The sequence below is a fragment of the Fopius arisanus genome, unplaced genomic scaffold, assembly GCF_000806365.1.
Source record: "Fopius arisanus strain USDA-PBARC FA_bdor unplaced genomic scaffold, ASM80636v1 scaffold00095, whole genome shotgun sequence".
NCBI classification, from domain to species: domain Eukaryota; kingdom Metazoa; phylum Arthropoda; class Insecta; order Hymenoptera; family Braconidae; genus Fopius; species Fopius arisanus.
Genome location: NW_011887834.1, coordinates 236,438 through 251,757, shown reverse-complemented (window position 1 = coordinate 251,757; position 15,320 = coordinate 236,438). Strand labels below are relative to the sequence as shown.

Genomic DNA, 15,320 nt, shown 5'->3' with positions numbered 1-15,320 from the left:
TGAAAATTCGAAATTCCAAAAAAAAAATCGAGGAGGTATTCACTGGAATTGAAAAATTCAAAATTTTTAAAAAAGTATCAGGGGAACATGAAAATCGAGGAGGTATTCATTGAAATTGAAAAATTTTAAATTTTCAGAAAATAAAATTCACCTAATCAACTGGTCCCTCTGACAGCGAGACTGCTACTGAGGCAGTTACCGAGTCGGCTGACGGGTAGACACCCCACCATTGGGTGCGGCCCCCTCTTTCTCTTGGGGTGAGGTGCGCACCCAGAACTGAGCCGCTCAGTGGGGGTTTGAGCGACCCCATTGGCATTACACCCCACCTCACCCCATGAGAAAGAGGGGGCCGCACCCAATGGTGGGGTGTCTGCCCGTCAGCCGACTCGGTAACTGCCTCAGTAGCAGTCTCGCTGTCAGAGGGACCAGTTGACAGGGTTACGAAATTGGTTTTTGTTTTTTATCGTAATGCAGAAAACAAAATTTCGAATTTTCAAATTTAAGCGAATACCTCCTCCATTTTTATGCTCCTCTGATACTTTTTTGAAAATTTTGCATTTTTCAATTTCAGTGAATACCAATTTCGTAACACATAAAATGAAATTCACCCCGTTGACTGGTCCCTCTGACAGTGGGATTGCTACTGAGGCAGTTACCGAGTCGGTTGACGGGATGACACCCCCATTGCGTGTGTCGCCCTCCCTCTCTTGGGGTGCACTACTACGATGCCGCTGGGGTCACTCAAACCCCCAGAACTGAGCTTCTACTTCAGTCAATCCTCTTTGGGGAGCATTGAGGCCCCAGCGGCCCCAGTGATCTACAAGTAATTCACTAGGCTTTAAAAATTCCCCACTGTTGTGAATATAGTACTTGCAGTCCCCAGCAGTAGCCAGCACCGACAAACGACAATTCGACAAATGGCCGCGATCGCCGCTATGAAGACAAGAGCGTAATGCCGTAATTCCCTTTCCCTGCAGGCGAGGTGTTACAATTTGGTGTTTCACTATTTTATGTTTATGTAATTATTAATTGATAATCTCAAGTGTATGGTATCTGTCAGAAAAATTGATTAATTAAGTATTGTGTACATATACGGAATAGTGAATAGTTGATTGAGCGCGATGAAATTCATAGCATTGATGGTAGTGATTTGATGGTTAGGTAGGAGTGTGTGTGGCATCCATTAACGTTGAGATCGTTTGGTATCCGGCTATCATCAAATTTCTTGGATTAATCGAAGCATAATATAAATACAGAGGATTTACTGTAAATACTTATATTGGGACTTATATTGACTAGTGACTGAGTGATTTTTTTGGTGAACCTTTTTGTTGATTGTTAGCCCATATCCAGGATAAATTTGCTGACAATGTCTTATCCTGGACAACCACCTATGGGTATACCTGGGATGCCACCGCTGCCGTACATGGTTGGAGCTCCTCCGCCGATTATTGGCGGAGTTATGCCAATGCCACATGTGAGTATATTAAGATAGCAATAAAAACATAATCGGTAGTACATGGTAGCGTATGGTCGGCGTTTTTAACTGGCACTAAGAAATGAACTCCTCTAGCAGATGATACCGACACCAGTGTCTGCAATGCAGACATCTGCACCAGCAGTGAGATACTCACGAAATCAAACGAGACATGATCCCACGAGACGACGAGAACGCGAGACAGGGCCCCCAGTTACAGTTTTCGTTGGTAACATCATGGATCGTGCTCCTGACGTTATGATTAGACATATTCTGGGTGCTTGCGGCCACGTGCTATCTTGGAAACGTGTGCAGGCCTTTGGATTCTGCGAATATGCTGGGCCGGATGCCGGATTACGAGCAATTCGGCTCTTGCACGACATGGAAATTGGCAATAAGAAATTGGTAGTTAAAGTGGATGCTAAGGCTAAAGTAGCTTTGGATCAGTTTAAAGGTGAATAATTAAAGGCAATCATCATGAAAAGCGCAGTAATTTTCTCCGCTACTCGGCACTAATAATTTATTGGGATGAAATATAGCTGAGCGACGAAAGAAGCTGAAAGGTGGGCAATCACCCTTGCAGGACGAGACTCCGACTGAATCGGGTGACGGGGATGATGCTGATGACTACATGGATGAGGGAATGCGTGTCGTGGACAGTGATGCACTCACCCGAATTTCTCAGATCCTCTCGGAACACTCGACCGAGTTGGAACTTGCTCAAAATGCTCCTGGTAAGTTATTAACCATCTTCCCTTTACCAAATAAATAATTAAAATTTATTGATATTTAATCTCTGATAATTTTCTCATCGTTCATCCACAGATGCTAGGAAAGCCACTACCGAGGAACATCAGGCGAAATTGGCAGCAAAGACATTGAATCTCGACGATGCGGAAATTGAGGAAAGTAAACGAGATTTAATAACACGGGAAATTGGAAAGTTCAGGGAAGTCATGAAGGTAATTAGAATTTTCAATAGCCACATTATTTCTCAAACATAATCAACACATGTCATGTTCTATTCAGCATAAAATTTATGTTTTTCTTATCGTTTCTTTCATTTATTAATCTCGATTAGTGGATCAATATATTCAATTGATAATTGATCCTAAGGACGAGAGAAACATAGAGATAATTATTCCAAATGCTGATTGACAATAAGTTACTGACTGACATGCAGTACAGTGTAAAAGAGATAATGAAGAATGATATGAGTAGATAAAAATATTAAGAACATATGGATGATAGGGTTGAGGTATGCGTGTGTGATATTGCTAGAATTGAACGAATTAGAGCCGTGACTGGTTGCTGTAATTATAATAACAGGCCGCGCACAAGTGAAAATACAAGCGCTAGGAAATGGCTGTGTGTGAGTGGGGTGCCCGACCAATTCACCCACTATTCGTTGGCTCTGAAGGGAGTCAATCACAGCCACAACCCTCGGTTATTTCTCAGGGCGGCAGGCAGCCTCGTTGGTAAGTCAGAGATTATCCACCAAGAACAAAAAACAAAACCCAAATGTCAATCATTATTAGAAGCGGAGTAACTAACACGAGGCAATACGTATTTTCATGGTCATTTCCCTCCATTTCCTAAAAATTACGTTTTTTTTTCCTTTTTTTTTCACTCAAAATAAATTAATTAATCTCAGACCATTGAACGATAAAGACATGATTCCTATATAATCCATCGTTTAAGGATGTAATGTGCGTCATATTCCAAAATAAAATCATCCTACAAACTCAGTAAATTTCTTAAACGGGTAGTTTTTTTCTTCAGTAGACAGTATCGTAAAATTTCATGAGAGAGTTGTCTCTAGCGTTAAAAAGAATTCCGTACATTGATTACAGATTTTCGCATTACATCCTTGAGGATATCCAAGTATTTTGGCCATTCTTGTTTTTTTTTTTTTTCGTTGAGGCAGCTTAACGCGCGCTAATAATTCTGAATTTAAATATGAGCGCGTCCCGGACAGTGAAAGGTACTTGGATATCTTTAATTAGGAAAATTGAACATATAAAAGAGGAATTAGTGCTGGAAAGCCTGCATTTGTCATTGATAATTATTGAATAATTCGTAATGGGGCTGAACGGAATAGCCAAAATAAAACGGTGAAAAACGAGAAAAAAAAAATTTGATATTCAACAGTTTGTGGTGAAACTCAACTGCCGCGATTAAGACCCAACGGTCTACCTCAACACAATGGGATAACATTCGACACATATGCGAGAATGATGATATTGGTGCTCCACAGAGTGATGCTTCGTCGCTTCAAATTTTGGTATATTCAAATAATTCATTATATTTCATAAAGTATTGAAAGTCACCGTTGTTCTATTTTATTTGCCATAGTTACAATAGAATTATGAAAATAAGAAAATATTAGACGTACGATAGGAGTAAGAAAATTTCACTATTCATGGAGACGTCCATCAATGTTGTGAGTACATTGAGAGGCCCTTGCTCATTAATGCGCAATTCATGAACGTTACTAGTCATTAAGTATCAAATTGTGTTTAAAAAGGAAAAACAAACGAATATTTGTACCTTCACCTAGGTACGAGAAACGAGCGGGGGCTTGGCCATATCGCCAGTGGAGTGAGTATACATCGAATGAAAAAAAGGAAAAAAAAAAATATTTACTAAAAATTTGCTAAACTGTACAGCAATTTACATATTTGTTCATATGAATTTTACAAGGAACTATATTTTCTCGTTTTTCAAGGGATATGATTCAATGAGCAATATTAGACATTCACTTAATGGTTTTTCGTGATGTTGTATTTTTTAGAAACAAGAGGAGGAAAAGGCCCAAGTTAAAAGAAAGAAAGAGGCTGTGGAGAAGGAGGAACGGGAGAAGCGGGAGAAGAAGAGGAGAGATCGACGGGATGATGATATTGGAATGAAGGAGGATCAGGAGGTGGATTTGGGCAGTCCTCTGTCACATAAAGGGCATCCTGATAGGAGGGATAAGCGTCGATCCAAATCGAGGTGAACTATAAGAATATTGCAAGGTGTTAAGAAAACAAGTAGTTCGCGATTATTATAATAATTTATAATGGCAAATAGGTCAAAAGAACGGGAGAGGGAGCGTGAGCGGATTAGAGATCGTATGAGAAGGGATAGACGAGAGGATGAGATGACTAATAAAGAGGATCAGGAGGTTGATCTGGGTAGTCCGATGTCACACAAGGGTCATGTGGATAGGCGTGACAAGCGTCGCTCAAAATCACGGTAAATGACGATTGCGTGATAGAGGTAAGGCAAGGCTCATTGATAACACATGTAAAATATTGCAGATCAAAAGAGCGGGATCGCATGAGCGAGCGAATGAACGAGCGCATAAGAGACAGAAATCGCGAGCGGGAGCGTGAGCGTGAGCGTGAGCGTGAACGTGAGCGGGAAGAGGTACGTAAAAGTGAACGAGAAATAATGCGTGAGCGTGAGGAAGAGGAGGAGGCAAAGGAGCGAAAGAAAAATGAGAGGCGAGCCCGTGAAAAAGAAGCGGCTTATCAAGAGCGTTTACGCGCTTGGGAGACTCGTGAGCGTCGTAAACAGAAGGAATATGAAAAGGAATCAGAGAAAAAACGCGGAAAGCGAGAGGCGCGTGAGAAAGAGGCAAAACGTTTGAAAGAATTTCTCGAGGACTACGACGACGATCGAGACGACGCCAAGTACTATAAGGGGAAGGAATTAGCGAGACGTCTGGAGGAACGCGCGTTAGAGGCTGAGGCGGACTCACGAGACAGATGCGCCGAGCGTCAGGAATTACAACGACTAAGAGACAAACTTTATGCTGACGCATCACATCCAGATCCAGCGGCTGAATTTGAACGATTGAAAGCAGAGCGAGAAGAACAGTACAAACCGAAGCCAGTGATAACGATAATTGACGAGGAGGATGATAAGATTGATGAGCGAAAGGCAATGGCCATTGAGAAGGAGAAGGAGGTGGAGCGAATGCCACCGATTGAGACAGAGCCAATTGATAGTGATAGTGAGGATGGAGTTGAATTTGAGGATCCACCGCAGGAGCCGTCGAGAACACCACCGAGGCATCACTATCGCCATCGCAGGCACCATCGCCAGCAAAGCTATCATCGGGATTTCAATCAGGTTGATGGAATTATGGAGACTGACAAGGACCTTCACAATCCCAATCATAAACGTAATTCGGTTACCTCTTTGTCTAATGCTGGTGGTAGTGTTGGCTCTATTACATCACCGGCTCCAATAACACCGTCGCAGATGACTGGCGTACCAAGCCAGGACGATGACTCTCGTATGTCGTTGGTCAGTGAGCCTGAGAAAATGAACAGTGCTAGTAATTTTGTCCCCTTCGCCATGGCAGCTAATCGCAGCGGTGATCATGCCATTGGCAATAAAACACCCGCAAGTCCTGGAGCCAATAATCAACAGATTAATCAGGGACAAGCAAGGAAGAAAACACGCATGGATGTTAAGGATGTTTTTAATAATGATGATGAAGATGATGGTACTAGTAATTCCAAGAAACGAAAACTTGTGCCCCTTGATTATGGCGATGACAAAAAGAAAAAGAGCATGGAGGACATGAATGTCGCTAAGGGGGGTAAGGAGGAGAGCACCAAGAGTCAGGAGGAGAAGAGAAAACATATTAAATCGCTCATTGATAAAATTCCAACTGATAAAAATGCACTATTTGCTTATCAACTCGACTGGGCTGTCATTGACAATGCACTTATGGAGAAGAGGATACGACCTTGGATAAATAAAAAAATAATTGAATACATTGGGGAGCCTGAACCAACACTTGTCGATTTCATCTGTAGTAAAGTTATGGCTGGGAGCTCACCTCAGGGCATTCTCGATGATGTACAAATGGTAGGTGTTCAAAAAAAAAAAACACATGATTTTCGTCCATTATTGATTTACATAAAAGTACTCACATCCTCGTCTTCTTCTTTATTGCAGGTTCTCGATGAAGAGGCTGAAGTGTTTGTTGTGAAAATGTGGAGGTTATTAATATACGAAGTGGAGGCCAAAAAAATGGGACTAGTTAAATAAAATCAACTAGAATTTTCATTGTCAATGTGAAAACTAAAAATTCATTGCAATTCACTCCCAATTTATACTATCAATATAATTTCTTGTACCATGTAAACGATTACTAGATATTACTTTGAAAAATCCAGGAAATCAACGAGAAAATACATTTTATGTGTACACAAATGAGCCTATCTGATGATGGAAAAAATCAACCATAAATATACGATCAACATTTTTCTTTGAAGAGAGAGGAGAATTCTTGTCCGAAAAAAAACGGATTGTTCAAAATGCTTGTTTTCATTAAATTTGAAAAAATCCATTTTTCAAAAAAGTTGTGCCAATAAAAATGATGAATTATTTTCACCAGAGTAAGACAGAGATAGGGTTTGTTGGTGATGTCAATCGTATTCGCTTCGAAGTAAAACTAACTGCAATAGATATAACTTCCAACGATTGTCGAGCATCTATTAAACACTTGAGAAAGCTTTTATACACTTACAAAGTAATAATAGTACCTGCTGGTGCAAGCTCTATTTTCCGGATAAAAAAAGGACAAGAGGAAGGGAGGCGCTGTACATATATATATAATATAATGGGCATGCAAAAATAATCGACAACCGAGTTCGAGTCACATGTACGAGAACATAAAAAGGAAGACAGCAGATAGTGATGGGAGATTGAATGAACGAAAATAAAATGGATAGCTTCACTGGGAATATTTTGTCCCATACAGATGATGCAAACGAAGGAGGTAAGAATAGAGGCCGTCCTCTAATTTATTTATCCTCTTTCATAGAATTTGTGCGCGTTAGCATTATGTAGAAATTTCTGTGGTGAGGGATGGGATAAGAGTAACCTGAGAAACTTGCATAAATGAGCACAGAGGCTTACTATTCGTCTGTCTCTCATGCACTATAAGGGCGATGTGAAAATCGTATTTCCAAGTTCGATGGCTGGGAGAATGCACCAGCGACTTGATATCCTACTGTTCTTGCATGACAATGAAGCCACCGGAACATTCATATCTCCTCCCATACTCTCGGTGTCTCCTCTTTTCCTCCTATTTTTGCATCCCCCGAATTCTTTTATTTCATTTTTTCTCTATTTACTCGCTTGTGTAGTGAATAATGGATGGGCAGATGAAAATTCGTAACAAGTAAATAATTGTTATATATCATTCCATGTAGTCAGTTCCAGTTACTGAATTACAAAGTGATACGCAAAAGAAAAATATTTTGTCTCCATAATCTCTCCCTCGGAAAGTAATATTTCTTCTCTCGTCATCTGAAAGAAGCTTAGAGTACATTTTATGGAGTGCATATATACATCAGAATGTGCACGTGTTTTTCCCAGTTTTTTTTTTTCACTAAAATCTCTGTCATTTTCTATTTCATATATTTGCCATAGCGAAGGGTTTCTCACTGATGAAAAAGCCTGCAAGTGCTTCCGCGTTCACCAGAAATATCCACTGTCTTTCTTCATCTATGGGTGTCTTTCAAGTCCTTGGAAAATCGATTATATCTAATTTCTCGTGTGTATTAGTGAGCAGGAACTCCTACTCCAGGCCTACCTCTCAAAAAATTTGAGAGAGAGTGCAACTTTCAATTGAAAATTTTTTTTTTTATCATTGGAAAATAGAAATACACAGAAAGACACTGAACCGATATGAATGGTATAGTATTTAGTAGGAATACCTTCAATGGAATCCCAGTTGAAATGGTGGTGTTTCATCTTGGCGAAACATAACCAGAAACAATAGCTGAATATGCTTATTATGCACCACGAAAATACAACGAGTAGTCGTAGTTGTGGCATAACACGAAGATGAAGAAGCAATTATTCTAATGGGGGAGAGAGACGGGGACTGAGGGTTGAGGGCTTGCTCGAGTCAGCGAGAGGCGAGGGGCAAAATTGAAACGAGCAAGACAAGTGTGGTAATCCATGAATAATACGCCCTCCCATTTTCCATTTCTCATGCATTTACCGGTGTGTTATTTGCACCTGTTAATATTATGCTAAACTCGGGTAATCCCTTAAATGCCGCATATTTTGTGGGATAGCGGGGCGAGAGAGCGTCAAGGAATTTGAATAAAGAGCCTTACCTTGTTTCGTCAATGACTTAATCCCTTTTTCGATAATTGAGACTTCGAATGTCTCTTTATGATTAGTCTAGAACAAAAAAAAAAACATCGTGTGAAAGCGGAGTATGAGGTTTTTGTGAAAATGTTAAGGCAATAGTAAGTCGAGTTTGGAGAAAGAAAAGGTGAGAGAAAAGAAAAAAATGGAGTAGAGAAAGTAATGACAATGAGGAGAAAATGGCGATGGTATACATACAGGACTGTTGGATTTTTTTTTTTTTTAGGGAATTGAAGAGACGAGCTCTGCTTCTCTCTGTTGGTGGATCGCATCAGAGCGCACATTGCGCGGTTGGTGCCTCCAGGGCTGACGATGCACTTAGCAATATTAGTAAAGTCTGTATAGTACCCTAGCTCGTGACCACCGCCAACCATTTCACCTTTCTACCATTTTTCCACTGTGTGGTGCCCATGGTGTGGTGCCTATGTACACTTTTCTCTGGACGCATGCTTTCAGGATTTTCCAACTTCTTTTATTCTCCACGTGGGGGTGAACCGTTACTCGGCTATAAGTGACAATCAGAGTACATTTTGAGAGTTTTATCTCACTGAAAAAAGCGAAATCGATTTTGCCCAGAAAAAATTGAGATTTCTTAGTTAATCGATAGAATAATTTTTCACGTTTCTCCTGCTGTGCTCTGCTGGGCTCGGCTGTCCAGTTCTCTGTTCCTTTCGTTGAAATAATCGCTGCAGCTCCCACCGCGGGAATGAGATTTCATCCAAGATTCACTGAGTCCCCTCACGGTTACCATGCATTGAGGTGTGATGTCTGATGAGGCATTTTTCACCCTCCATCATCAAGTTTTCTGTCAATCACGGACATTTGCTTTTGACCACCCCCACCATCGAGTTTTCCGCCAATCAGGGAGGTTTGCCTCATGTTTAGATAAAGGCCCTGTATTACTGGAGATATTTCAGTCTTCGGAAACTTCGAGATGTGCAAATTGAGATGTGCGAAAATCGGGAATTCCAGTGGAGGATAATAACTTCGGCGTTTTCTGATGGCGATATCCTCAGTACGATTCGGTAAAATTGAATTTCTCAGTAATCAGGCAGATGGCATCGTCTCGAAAACAAAAATGTGTTCACGATGAAAAACCTCAAATGTAATCAAGTAGCCCCTTTGAATGTGAAGATATTTTGAATCAGTGAATAGGCTTTCTGTGAACAGTTTGAAACTACGGAACAAATGGATGCAGTGGTTACTAGTTAAAGGGTCACTGCTGAATGGAGCCAAGGCCTAGCAATCACATTTGACACTTGATACGGCTATAAAGTTTCTCAAGCCAACCGAGAATGCAATTAGAATAATGAGGTTCCAGCTCTCAGAATAACACGACGCTTGTCATTATGGTTATTTTGAATGAGAAATTATTTAAGAAGATATGACAAATTACACAGCGAGGACAAACAACTCAACTTGAATGGCAATTGAATTCAACGATGGAGGTGGAATTATGAGGTACTGAAAATAAGAAATCAATTTTATATCATCTCTAAGGTTTGAACATTTTTCATCCTTATTTTTCCTCATTTTCTTACGAAAATTGCGGCTCTCTTTGAAAGAGGCACGAGGGAAAACTGGAGACGAGAGGCAGATTCAGCTGCGTTTGTCATGCAAATTTTCACTGAGCTCAAAGAATAATTTCAAGGACCTTGGTGATAGGCAAAAAAAATGGGCTTTTTAATTATCTAGCTGAGCTTAGGTTTACAAATTCGAGAGTAACTTCACGTCTTGTACAGGGAAATACTACCTTGACCAGGCGAGCATGGATTTTTCCATTGCCCCCTCGACATTCACTGGACAGTCTAGTCGATAGATATCGAGCTTAGCTTTCTCACGTGGTCGTCAAAGTAAAAAAGGTAAAAAGTAAAGAAAAAAGGCAGGTTCAAGTATTGTTGCCAGGGTTTGACGAGTGGTCGATCACTCGTGATGTACGAGATGTCAGTTGAGTTGGGGATACATTCTATACGGTGGTCACAAACGATTTAACCGTCTCAGCCCTCGAGCTAGGGGGAAACAGTGATAGCCCGTGGAATAAAAAGAGGTGGCAAAGATTGAATTGCCCCTCGGGGACGTGCCGTTGAGAGTTTGCTTGTTTAAGAAAAAGGAAGCTGCACCGAATAAAATTGAGGGAGGGAAAAAAATTTGCTGAACGCAACCTCTACACCTCTTATTCTCCTCTAATCTAATAAAAATAAACACTATCAGAGGAATTGTGGGAATACTAGAAATAAAAAAAATTCAGGGTTGATTATATCTGAGGGTGGTATGTCGAACGTAACGGTTGGGAGAGGAGGGTTAAGTGGAGACAGGTTGATAGTGCCAGTGGTATATCGGTTTTATAGGGTGTGGGGAGTCAGAATAGTTTTACGAGCGCATCTGGGCTAGCTGACAACCTCACAAGTATAATACGAGAGCACATGTGGGCATATCAGTTGCCGTTGGGCTATGAAAATTAGTCGGGTGTTTTAATAGTCAATCACGGGGGGTCTATACATGATAATATCTCAGAAGAGTGATGGATACGAGAGTCTTGTCTATTAATTCAGAATAGAATGGAATTGACGATTATAAATAAAAAATAGTAATTTTGCTTGTGAATAAAAAAAAAAGATTAAATGCATAACCGGTAAGGAAAACGGGACGGGGTGTCGGGTAGAATCGATTGACAAGGCAAAGGCAGTTTGAGAAACTAGGAGGACATAAAGGAGATTGGACGAGGGTGGTTGAACGTTGAAGGACGCTTCAAGATGAAGCAGCCGTGTAAACCGTCAAAACCCCCACGGGTACCACCCTCCTATACACATAACCCATCTCTTTTACCCTCTGTATAACCAACTACCACCGCACTTCACCTCGTCTCACCTCTGCTTCACATTCATATATCTCTCTTGTCTTTCTCAGGCACAACACACCCAAAGATCTTTACACCCCTATTTATTTATATTTTCGTTAATCATTTTTATATTCTGAGACACACCAGGATGAATTCCTCCTCACGGCTTGGCATTCGATTCAAGAGTTGAAATTAGCGTTTACCACCAAAGATGATTATTTCCTGTATTTGTCTCATCCCAATTCCCACCCTCTCGTAACCATCATTATGAATTATAATAATGTCTCTATTGAAGCATTGTAAATTGGAGAGCAGCACTCAAATATCGCTGGGGGAGATAATGTAAATGGATGGATTATAATCCATTTCTATTTTGCCGGGATGACATCAGGCTCAACAATTGAGCCACTTGATAATTCACGAGCACTCAATATAAATAATGCCCCCCCACAGTAGGATCAAAGTAGCTTAGAGGAAACACTAGTGACAAATAGTGCAAAATTTAAACTTTCTACTTTTATACTGAAGGCATTTTTTATCGAATAAAATTGAAAGATGGTCAAGTTTTGAAAAGTTGGGTACAGATTCTTTCATCGAGATTCTCCAATGTCCGGTATGATTAAAGTTAGTAAAACTGATAAAATGGTGTGCTCGGCGATTTTGATCGATTGAAAAGAATGTTTATTAAATCAGGGAGATGGGTGATGTTAGCAAGTTGGTCGAATGCGTAACTTTGGATGAAAGTTTAGTTACTGTCTATTAGGTTTTGTGAGAGTTTGAGATGAGGGGTAGCAGTTGTCGTAGTAGGATTGGTAGGAGGTTGGCTCTGAATGGGTTGAAAGACTGGAGGGATATTGGTTGGGAAAGAGTGAGTGAGTGAGGGATGAAACGGGACGGGATGGGACGGGACGAGACGGGACACAGTTGGTGGAGGGCAACTTGTCCCTGGGAATTTAGCCCGGTTCGTCTTGTGCTTCCTCGTTCACGTTTTCCCCTGGTGGAGGTAGAGGCTCTTTTACTATGAGCGCGAGCCCGCGGAATTTCATTAGCATCGAACCATCCCACTGTCGAGGCTATATACCCAGACGTGTTTGTGAACTCGGCTTGTGTGAAACTCCCTCCTTGCCACTTCTTGCCAGTTCTTGCCAATTTCTTTTTCATTCCTTCTGTTCTTTTCATACCATATTATGTCATTGAAGTAATGTCATTTTGACGAATTGGAGGGATACATTTTTATACATCCTTTTATTCGGTGTGTTGAGGTTGTCATTCGACGTGTACTTGCAATTTGCTTTAATAAATAATAATTCTAAATACCATCATTTAGAATTTTAAACACAAAAAAAAACATCTGCACGTTGAACGTATTGAACTCTTTTTTTGGTATCTCTATCGGGACCATCTGGCTGATGCCAATTACTGACTTATTCGATATCGAAAACTCGGGAAAATCAAATTCCACAATAATTCATTTCGTTTCAACGTACCCAATATACCCGTATAACAAAAAAAAATGTTTAACAGCATTACATACTCATAATGCATGAGAGAGCATTAAAGCAGAGACATGGACAGTAGTGGTTGGTGAACCACCTAGTGCATCATGTAGCTGCATGGTATGCCGCGTTATTATATTATTCCCCTAATGTTATTTGTGCTATATACCGGTAATAATCAAGAGGACAAGCAAGCGTTTCACGATAAAGGGAGGGCTCCATGTCAATATATCATCAAAGTACCTGGAAAATGCCGAAGAACAAAGGGCGTGTTACAAACACACGGGCGTCACGAAAGCCCCGAGAGTCATTCGGGACAGCTATAATACGATGGAATATTCCTCTTGAGGCGTAAAGACCTTTGACATCCTCGTGATGAATTATAGATAACTAAGGTCATGCGGAATCCGTTATTAGACATTTAATCTATATTTCCTCGGTGTACTTAAAAAGTGTATGCAGCAAATATAGACAAATGTGCCACAAGAAAGACAGTATCAAATTCCATTGAATAATGAAATTGTCAAGAGTAATTGGAATTGACATTGGAATTATATATTTAGCTATTATTGTAGTAATCAGTGAATAATTGAATAACATGAGGAAATAGTTTCCGGAAATATCACTCGCGAAAATATATTTAAATGGCTTTACTAGTCTCTCCTACCTGCGGCCTTCGATTCTCTCTTCCCAATACAAATAATTAATTAATTAATTAATTTTCCAATAAATTATTGCATTGAAGGATGTGAAAATAGATGATGTAAATAATTTGATTTGATGGAGGTTATTTTCAAGTTGGTTAATTGTCAAATATTGTTGATTGAGAAATGATTTTTTTCTTTTGTAAAAAATGGGAGAACAAATGTTTGCGAATGCGATAGAAGAGAAAATAGGGGCAAATAAACGATCGGGGGAAAGGTCGTTTGTTTGACGCGTACAGGAGTTTATTGGTTCGACGGCGATTTCTCAAAGTTGGCTGGAGAGCATACCGCTCTCAACAATTTCTCCACTTCTCCTGGAAGGGTCAGGTCGATTGTCCATCTCACTTGAGACTTGTACTTCTTCCGCCTTGCGCCACCTCCCATTCAATTCTTATCGCCATAGCATCCTGGAGAATTCTCAGGAGAACTTCCCGATATTCATATTTGCTTGCTAGTACATCAAAAATTCCAAGCTCGCCTCTGCCTTTTCCTCCTTTCTTTCTATTCTTCCCCCTCTTAACCCTTACTATGATTTCTCGGCTGTACAGGATTTGCAGTGCCACTTACAATATATCAACGAGATCCCTTTCTCTCTCTCCTACTTTCTTTCTTACCTACCTACCCAGTTTCCTTCCTTCCTTCCTTCCTTCCTTCCTTCCTCCTCGACTTTCAGCGATATTCCTCAATTCTTCTTCCACTCTTCGCTTTCGCATTGCATATTCCCCCTTCATAAAGCTCACTACAATCGATGCCGAGAAGCATACGCTTAAGAACTGATGAAAGCACTAAGTCACTTTCCTTTTTTTTTATTATTATTTTCATATTCAACACATACATGCATAACGCATATAAAAGTGAGAAACATACAATGGAAGACTGCACTTTTATTTATACGTCAAGCCCTTTTATAAAATATCGAATTTTTTATTCGCAGAAAATTTTATTCGCAGAGACAATTTTATTTGCACGAGACAAAAATATTAGAATATAATTTATTGGTAGTTTGAAAGAAAGTCAAGCAATAGGGGTTTGCAAAGTCAAGAACATGACATGCTTCACGATGTTATTTCAAAGTCGTAATGTTGAGAGCTAATGAGAGATGGCAAGCAACAGAGCAAGCACAAGAGAACATGTACAACAACTCCCAGACAATAGAATAATCTTTTCAAATAAATTTCTCAACTGTCTCGTAACTCAATTGAGTAGATCATGAAGAGGTATCTTATTAAATTTACGTGCAAATGTCGGAGAGAGTTATTTTTGTTGAATATCAAATTCGACGGAGTTTGGACAATCTCAGCTACTCTCTGCCTGTCAATACGAGTTTCGAGGTACATTTATTAGCACGGTGCTAACATTACGGAGAGGAGAATTTTTCAATCATTCACAGGTATTCCGTAGAACTCAATATTCTCGTATATCACTATTGACTGCTATTATTGATGTCTTTGAATGTAGGATTGACAGAATATTTGTTTCTGAACGTTTGGAGGCTTTGGAGTCTATAAAAATATTGAGATTCTTCTCGGGTGAATCCCTAAATCCTCTATGATCCATTAAATTTATAAAATGCATCGATTTTTACATTGAAAATTTGACATTTTCGTTTCAGTCGGAAATATTGGAAAACACTCGTA

The 15,320-nt window shown here is 40.0% G+C and overlaps 1 protein-coding gene across 2 annotated transcripts; it reads left to right on the top strand.

The window, feature by feature from the left end:
- Positions 1-867: 867 nt before the first annotated feature.
- LOC105270817 (RNA-binding protein 25) lies at positions 868-6,551 on the top strand. Of its 2 annotated transcripts, XM_011311994.1 has the most exons (9): positions 868-1,266; positions 1,343-1,477; positions 1,574-1,931; positions 2,017-2,211; positions 2,303-2,439; positions 4,272-4,471; positions 4,550-4,714; positions 4,780-6,343; positions 6,434-6,551. In XM_011311994.1, the coding sequence occupies exons 2-9, from the start codon at positions 1,370-1,372 to the stop codon at positions 6,524-6,526; spliced, it is 2,820 nt and encodes a 939-aa protein (XP_011310296.1). In that variant the 5' UTR covers positions 868-1,266; positions 1,343-1,369; the 3' UTR covers positions 6,527-6,551. The 2 variants fall into 2 exon arrangements, with proteins under 2 accessions (XP_011310296.1, XP_011310297.1); XM_011311995.1 differs by having other exon boundaries at positions 868-1,477; positions 1,577-1,931.
- The last annotated feature ends 8,769 nt before the right edge of the window (positions 6,552-15,320 follow it).